Source organism: Dendronephthya gigantea, unplaced genomic scaffold (genome assembly GCF_004324835.1).
Source record: "Dendronephthya gigantea isolate DGI-Jeju-01 unplaced genomic scaffold, DenGig_1.0 000000F, whole genome shotgun sequence".
NCBI classification, from domain to species: Eukaryota; Metazoa; Cnidaria; class Anthozoa; order Malacalcyonacea; family Nephtheidae; genus Dendronephthya; species Dendronephthya gigantea.
In genome coordinates, this window is record NW_021163010.1 from 7679028 (window position 1) to 7688098 (window position 9071).

Below are 9071 nucleotides of genomic sequence, written 5' to 3' on the forward strand. Positions count from 1 at the left end.
CGAAAACATTTGGTATCAATGAGCTTGCAAAAGGTTATTTTCCACATCTTTTCAACAAAAAGGAGAGTGAGAATTACGTTGGACCTATTCCACCAAGTCCATTTTACCATCCTGATGGAATGAGTCCTGATGAAAAAGAAAAGTTTCTGGAATGGCACAGCAATTTGAAAGAAAGCGATTATGTGTTCAATTTCCAACAAGAGATTCTGACGTACTGTCGTTCGGATGTTGATATTCTACGTCGTTGTTGCCTTGAATTTCGCGAACTGTTTCGTGATGTCACAGATATCGATCCGTTTGAGAAATGTCTTACCATTGCATCAGCCTGCAATTTGGTGTTTCGAAAGAATTTTTTGAAAGAGAACACCATTGCCATCATCCCTCCTCACGGTTATTGCCCGAAAGACAAGCAGTCAATTCTAGCTCTAAAATGGCTGACCTTTACTGCTGAAAAGAACGACATTTACATCCAACATGCCCGCAACGCTGGTGAGAGACGTGTTGGCAATTATTTGTTGGACGGTTATCACGAAAAGACGAACACAGCTTACGAAATCAATGGTTGCTTTTGGCATGGTAAGTTTTTAAACATTTCTCCTTTTTTTTTTTTTTTTTTTTTTTCAATGGTATTGTTTAATATTTGACTTTTTATTCCATTTTCCTAGGGTGCTTGAAATGCTATGCCAGAGATACGGTGAACAGTGTTTGTGGTAAAACTATGCATGACCTGCATCAAGCTACAATGGAGAAGACGTGTTACCTCAGAGATCAGGGGTTCAAAGTTGTCGAAGTGTGGGAGTGTGACATCAAGCGAGAATTAGAATGCAACGAAAATATGAGGAATTACTTTGAAAGTTACGACCTAGTTGATCCTTTGGAACCTCGTGATGCCTTCTTTGGCGGTCGAACCAACGCTGCAAAATTATTTCACAACTGCAAAGATGGTGAAAAGATAAGGTAAAGTGTCAATCTTAAAGTGAGGTACAGCATTATCATATAATTAATTATGATGTCATTTCTATTGTGACGTCATAGGTATGTAGATTTCACTAGCCTATATCCCTGGGCAAATAAGATGACGCGAACAGTTGTTGGCCACCCTCATATCATCACAGAAAATTTCGACGAAGACATCTTAAACTACTTTGGGTTGATCAAGTGTAAGGTTCTGCCACCTCGAGGGCTCTTCCACCCTGTCCTACCTTATCGTACACAGGGAAAGTTGATGTTTCCCTTATGTAAATCGTGTGCTGATACGTGTAACCAAACCCCATGTACCCATTCCGACTCCGAAAGAGCCATTCAAGGAACATGGTGCAGTGTAGAGCTGGAAAAAGCGTTGCAGAAAGGTTATGTAATCCAGAAGGTTCACGAAGTGTGGCATTTTCCACAACAATCTGATGAGTTGTTTAAAGATTACATCAATACGTTTCTGAAAATCAAACAGGAAACGAGTGGTTACCCAAAGAATTGCAGGACAGAGGAGCAGAAACTCGGCTACGTCGAGGAGTACTTCGAACGAGAAGGAATCCGTTTGGATCCAGGCAAAATCGAGCATAATCCAGGGCTGCGTGCATTGTCAAAATTGATGTTGAATTCATTTTGGGGTAAGTGTAGAGCTATAAACATGAAAGTTATTTTATTTTGACCCATTTTCATGTCTTTTCATGTCTTTTGCGCAACGTCCTAATATGACCAAAGTGGAATTGATCAAAGACCCACAAGTTTACTTTGACTACTTAACTTCAGATGAAATCAATGTTCTCAACGTTAATTTCGTGAGTGATGAAGTGATTGAAATTCACTATGAAAACAATGAGAATTTCACTGCGCAAAACTCTAAAACGAACGTGGTCATTGCTGCTTTCACCACAGCTTACGCTCGCCTCAAACTCTACGATGTTCTGGATCAACTTCAAGAAAGAGCGTTGTATTACGACACTGATTCGGTGATCTTCGTTAGTAAACCTGGTGATCCAGAGCCCCCTACAGGTCCGTACCTCGGCGAACTGACGGATGAGTTAAAGGGAGACTACATCACCACATTTATCTCGGGTGGACCAAAGAATTACTGTTACCGCACAAATTCGAACAAAGTTGAGACAAAGATACGAGGTATCACGTTGAATTGCACCGCTAGGCAAAACGTTAACTTTGAGGTGATTCGTGCTTTGGTATACCTTCATGCAAAATGTAATGTCGCAGGGCGGGTATATCCGTAGATATCCCATTCAAATTACTCGCAACACCAAAACAAAGGACATAGAAACCAAACGCATGAAAAAGGACTATCGTATTGTTTATGACAAACGTGTTATTATTGATGAATACAAAACACTTCCATACGGATTCTAAATGCATATACTCTATAGTTGTCTTTATGTATTATATGTTTATACGTTTCTTGTAAATATATGTTTTCATAATATGTTGTATGTTTCTCTTTGAAAAGCCCTTCACACATCCAGAGCTTTAGGGACTAAAAAAGTCCCGCGAGGGACAAACAGTCCCGCTATATGTTTCTCTTTGAAAAGCCCTTCATACATCCAGAGCTTTAGGGACTAAAAAAGTCCCGCGAGGGACAAACAGTCCCGCTATATGTTTCTCTCTGAAACGTCCTTCAAACATCCAGAGCTTTAGGGACTAAAAAAGTCCCGCGAGGGACAAACAGTCCCGCTATATGTTTCTCTTTGAAAACCCCTTCACACATCCAGAGCTTTAGGGACAAAACACGTCCAGGGAGGGACACTTTTATAAGCGAAGTAGTTCGAGACGTATTCAGTTGGCGCATCTCGGGAAGAACCCGATCCTAGCTTTTCCGGGACACCAGGGACAAAAAAAGTCCCTGAAGGGACACTTTTAATCTTCCAGGGACACCAGGGACAAAAAAAGTCCCTGAAGGGACACTTTTAATCTTCCAGGGACACCAGGGACAAAAAAAGTCCCTGAAGGGACACTTTTAATCTTCCAGGGACACCAGGGACAAAAAAAAGTCCCTGAAGGGACACTTATAAGCGAAGTAGTTCGAGACGTATTCAGTTGCCATCATGCCTCGAGCGCGTAAAGACTGTCCGATTTGTGGTAAGAAAAATTTATTGAAATTATCTAACCACTTAGCAGGTGTTCATAACCTTTCCTCTACGCAAAGGCAGCCTTATCTTATACGTGCAAAAAGCGCACCTTTGGACTTGGATTTAGTTTTAACGGAATTGCATAGAATCATTAGGAGAATGGTATAAATCGTCTGACACGTTGTTACAAGTCTCATTTTCATCATGTACTCCATACAGTTAACACACCCGTTTGGCCTCTTAGTTTCTGGAAGTACCAAGTCGGGAAAAACTACATTTGTGAAAAAACTTTTGAGCTATGTCAACGTCATGATAGATAAACCCCAGAAAATATTGTGTACTATTACGCTGAGTACCAAGATACGTTGGAGAAATACAAAATTTAATGCCTAGAATAAAATTCATACAAGGCCTGCCAGATGATATACTAGACAGTATTAATCCTGAAACACGTAATTTATATGTCATTGACGACATGATGGGTGAAAAGGACGGAGTTATTCAAAATATTTACGAAAAAATCACATCATGGTAACCTTAGTGTCATATACATTGTACAAAACCTATTTCATCACAGCAAAGATCACCGTACCATATCCTTAAATGCAAGTTATTTGTGTCTAACGAAAAACGTTCGCGACGCAAGTCAAATTATTCATCTAGCTAAACAGTTATATCCTAGTCACACGAAATTTTCCAACAAGCCTACCAGTTGGCAACGAAACAGCCTTATTCCTATTTGTTTGTGGACCTTACGCCAGCGTGTCCCGATGAAATTCGAGTTAGATCTTGTATCTTTCCAACAGATAAACATTACGTTTACCAACCAAGAGTATAAGTAAGGCATGACTTCTGCAAAACAATCATTTGACCATGTCTGCTTGCATGAAAAGGAACTCCGAACTTCTGAAAGTATTAGCCAAGTGTAAACCCGAACTGAGAAAAAAAAGCAACCGAAGACGATCTACTGGAAGCTATAAGACAGTGTCTTTTGAACGTCTGGTTTGATACAATTAAACTGAAACCAAAAACAGCGAAAAAGATTGCACCACACTCCAAACATATAAAGTTTGCAGCTGACAAACGAAATTGCAAAAAGAAGAGCACGTCTTGTCCAGAAAGGAGGGACCGCTTCTACTCACTTCAGTTTTGGGACAATTGGCTAACTTTCTATAAATGGAACACGTCAAAAGATTGGTCCTTGTACCCGAACATATGGCTGAACAACGAAAGAAACCTTTCGTACCACCTTTGACTGCACAAGTAGGTGAAATTGACTCCGAGATGCAAGGCTACTTCAACGCCAAGACATGCCCGTTGATGAGAGGGCGAAATGTACGACCAGTCCCTACAGCGATACTTAAATTTTTACGACAAACGTATGAGTAAACCTATTAGAGTGACTAACGTCGAACCTTCTGTGACTGAAGATAAAGAAGAAAAAATTCCAGAGATAAAGGATGATGACGAGATTGAATCAGACATACTGGATAGTGTTCCAGCTACAATGAAATCTAGAGCACGTCAGTTGGTGAAGAAACTTAAAGCAAAAAAGATGTCGTTGGATGGAATGAACAAGGTCAATGATGTTCAAAGGAAGATCAGTACCCGGAACAAATATCGTCGATTTGGTCAACGATTCATTGCGTCAGAGGAAAAACTTTAATCCACAAGGTTGGGAGTTATTTTCGAAGGCGTGGGACATTTAAACGTACCCGAAGGCGTTATCAGAAACGAAAATCGCTTAGGACTTGTTCGCGAATATAAAACTAAAGGACTTTCTGATAATGTCCCCAGCCCTCACCCGAACCACATCTTACCCGATGCAGCAAAAACGAAAAAAACAGCGTAAAGTCATAAACAGTAGTCCATATAAATGGTTAAAATAATTTATTTCTTTGTAAATATATGTTTTTTACAATAAATGTATTTTTAAACTAACATTATTTGTATTTATTCACACCACTTTTGTATAAAGTCACGTACAAGCATGTCGTTCCATTCTTTGCTCTCCGTAAACATGTTTGCAATGGTTGACATTGGAATATGCCTACAGCGATGCAAAGCAAAGAATAACGTATACTGTCCACACACGTCCGAGTTGGGTGCTTGCAAAACCCTCGTGTTCCAACTAAATGTACTGCAATGTTTCTCCAAAAACCGTGTAAAGTGTTGACTGTAGAATCCTGGCGCTTTCGCGTACGAGTCCCAAAACTCTCCTCTCCCATCTTCTGTGACAAACAGGGCACACCAGTGACTTCCGGGTTTGTTACTTGGATCAGTGTTGACTACAAAACCTTTTGGTCTTTTTCTTACTAGCCCAGGTAAACGATCTGATGGTAAAACGTCTGTAAATACAGTCTTTGTAAACGAGTCGCTTTTTAATATATTCAAAATCTGCAGCGTATTCATGTTCAGTTAGTGAAGTCACACAGCACGTTCCTGTTCGCGTCAATTTCGATAAGACTTTGAAATTCACCAAGCACCACAATATTTATAGCCGCCTCCAAGGCCGTTCCAAACTGGCATTCGATCGAGACATTTCCGTTTCTAATTGGTTGTGCATGATCACCAAGGCACAGGTCTGGAGTGAGATCGAACACAAACAGTGTAAAACCGTCTGCATATTCTTCACGAGTTATACCATTGCCCTGATTTTCAAACATTTTATGTGTCCCAGCGTACAGTGTTTGGAACGCTGAAATGTAGTTACTTCCTCTTGCACTCGCAAATTTTAGTTGAAATGGTTTTCCAGGTAGGTTTTCACCGTTTACATTCAGCCCAAAATTTGTGATGTCGTAGTTCTTGAAGTTGAACGGGTTCTTTGCATAATTACCATTGAACGCATCTGCATCGACCATACCAACAACGATACGATTTGGTAGAATACCTTGAAATATATTGGGTTGATTTCCCGACATGTTTCCTCGGGGGGCAGTGACAACTTTACATTCGACGCGATTGATCGGATATTTGGCCGTCGTATGTTGTAGGGCTTGGGAATGGTTTATTATTACACTTGGCGATACGTTGACGCGTCGCACGCGAAATACACATTCCTCAATAACTACTTTGAAACTTGGGTCCTCAGCAGATGAGACTAGACAAAAAGGGTTTCGTGATCTAACCAGTTTAATCTTTATTGGAACAGCCCCGAGAATATAGCGCTCTTGTGCGAATAGATCCGAATGTAGCCTGCCTTCCATAGCAACAGATCTACTCCCACGAGTATGTGTATGACGTTCTTTTAGACCTGTATTCACATCTGCTTGAAGAGCTAGCGGGTTTACATTGTCCATTTTTCCCGCACTATCTTTGTAAAATAAAGCAGAGGTGAGATGAGAATCCTTGGCATCCTTGCTAAAGTTCAGGATAGTTTCCATATAAGCTCGGTAAGGATAGGCCGTGCTGGATGGTGTTACCAATTTATTGTTTAGGAACACTTCTACTTGTGAGAACAGTGCATGCATCCATAGGTTCACAGGACCGACCTGGACATCTTGAGCAACGTTTGCACCATCTGGCATTGTAATCTTTGCTTTAACGTGTAGGTAACTGTTTGCTAAATCGATATAAACTCCGGAGTTTGCTGCGCAAAGGAATTCAATTGTGTCAGAGGCTGTTATGCTTGTGACAGGATCAATATCCTCCCAAAATCCTTTTTCCATTTCTACTTGCGTCGGTGGTACAGAAAATAGTTCAAGTTCAGATTTGGAACACATACACGAATCTTTATGAATTGTTTCAACGACTTGAGCCATGCCACTTTGGTTTATAGTTATCAAGAGATGTTTTCTGCTTCTTGGTTCGAGAAGAAATGGTGGGTTTATCTTGTGCTGATCTTTTTATACCTTTTTTCTGTCCACTACCAGTCATCAATTTCTTGACAGCTTTATCGGCGACATCAGTGACAGCTTGTTTCCCACGGGCTTTTATTGACTTCGAAATATTCTTTCCTTGAAGTACATCCTGACCTACTTCTGTCGCCGCTTGTAGTGCCCTTTTACCCACCGCTTTTGCTCCTTGCTTAAAAAGCGGAATAGCAAACCTCGCAATGCTCTTGAAAATTCCACCAATACCATAACCCCTCTGCATGCGTGCACCACGAAATCCCGCAATATTACCACCTCGTTGATTATTTAAATAATGTTCTTTTAGTAGTTTTTGATCAACAACTAGTCTTCCCCGCATCTTCAAATAAAGTACTGTGATCGCTTTTGTCTAAAGTGAAGTGTCACAATCGACTTTCCAAACTCAAATGAGACATATTCGTTGCGGTCGTTCTTTATATTGACTTCAATCGTTTCGAAAGAGTTCACTTTCACAGGAACGTATTGTAAATTCCGAAAACTGGCGTGAACGGTCTTTCCATAATCGCCTTCGATATTTACAATTCTTAAAAGTGGAACTTTAACATCGCCTGCAAACTGCGCATCTACAATGTCCGTATAGATATACATTGAAGAAAATCCGGCATTTATATCAGCTACAAAAGGGCTTGTCGTTTTCTTTTTGATCACGATGTCTGCGCCAAACCCTAACGTCGCAGCTATGTCACCAGTCATCCACACCCAAGCGCCGTGTTTAACATCAACGCTTACTTTGCGAGTGTTACGATTATAAGTGAATTTTATTTTTGTTTGACCTTCCTTAGTCATGGATGCATTCATCGCTTTAACAAGGTCTGCAACAGTTGCAAAATGGGTGTCTTTTAACAAACCAGTTTCATGCTTGTCCACATGATAAATAAATGACTGTTGCACTCCCTGTCTTAGTGTACTCCATGTGTGTGGGTAATGAAGTCCGACCAGCGCGACCTCCCACTGCCCGGGTAGAACGATCATTTCAGCTAATTTTACCCGAAAATTTGCAATGGTATTATTTGGAAAATACCTCATAGAACTATTACTCGGCAAGGTGAGATAAAACTGTGTTGTCATGATGAACACTTAGACACAAATGATGTTGAGTTCAATGATAATTTATTTATATATCTTTTACACTTTCTGCTGCCACCCATGAATTAAACTTCTCTGGGTATCCTAACCATTTTACATAATATTCTTTACGTTTATTACGTATGCGTGATCTAAGTATTTGTTCCACTCTATAAAAATCACTGTCTGTCTTGTTGACTTTCTGCAATTCTTGTTCGTAGAATGTTCCGTGTAACTCATCGTTATCGTAGTCAGCAATTCTGTAGACAGGTGGTCGTCGAGGTATGCGTTTCGTTACAGTAAATACTTCTTCAGTCCAATTTGGTAGGTAGCCTTTCTTGAATGTTCTTCTTGCCTTGCTGATCCGAACCTGATCGCCAACATCAAACTTAAAACGAATGGGTTTTTCGGGTTCTTCCCCGTAAAGTTTTTGCCATACAGCGCTTTCGTTAGTTTCGTTCACGTCTACTGGTCTCATGCCAATACTGCGATGCCTCGAGTGATTATAGGACTTAACCAATTTCTGGAGAACGTCCACGTACTTTAATGTGTTATTTGCTGTAAAGTATTTCCACATTTTCCCCTTAAGTGTACGGTTGAATCTCTCTACGATTGATGTTAGAGACGTGAAAATTAATGGTAGATTCAAGCGTGACTAATGATAATATGCAAATTTATAATGGCTGTATATAACCTTTTGATCAAAATATGTTTTAGTGTGTGTGTGAGTATGAGATAGGCGGGAACGCTATGCTTTAAGGTTTTGTAAACACTAGTAGGGAAAACAGTAAAGTTCCTTAGCGAACATAATGGTCCTTCGAACCGGATAGCAGTACTGAAACTCAAATAATCAAATGTCTACAACGGAAAGACTGGTCGAAGGTGACGAAAGTAAAAGGCGAACGGTGGTTCCACCAGAAAGAGATGCCGAAGAAATCATCGAGCAGAAAATCCAATCCACAAAGGCGTCCCGCGCAGGGAAACTTTCTGCCCTAACCAGAAAGATAAACGAAGTGAAAGAGCTCATGAAAGAAAAGAGCAACCAAATCGAAGTAAATATAAT

At 40.3% G+C, this 9071-nt stretch overlaps 2 protein-coding genes across 2 annotated transcripts; one reads left to right on the top strand and one right to left on the bottom strand.

Moving 5' to 3' along the window:
- Positions 1–1588: 1588 nt before the first annotated feature.
- On the top strand, positions 1589–2342 carry LOC114522043. Its single transcript, XM_028542653.1, has 2 exons — positions 1589–1612; positions 1674–2342. The coding sequence occupies exons 1-2, from the start codon at positions 1589–1591 to the stop codon at positions 2220–2222; spliced, it is 573 nt and encodes a 190-aa protein (XP_028398454.1). The 3' UTR covers positions 2223–2342.
- Positions 2343–5485: 3143 nt separating this feature from the next.
- On the bottom strand, positions 5486–7262 carry LOC114521737 (uncharacterized protein F54H12.2-like). Its single transcript, XM_028542270.1, has 2 exons — positions 6923–7262; positions 5486–6801 (listed from the first exon to the last, which is right to left on the bottom strand). The coding sequence occupies exons 1-2, from the start codon at positions 7260–7262 to the stop codon at positions 5486–5488; spliced, it is 1656 nt and encodes a 551-aa protein (XP_028398071.1).
- Between the last annotated feature and the right edge of the window lie 1809 nt (positions 7263–9071).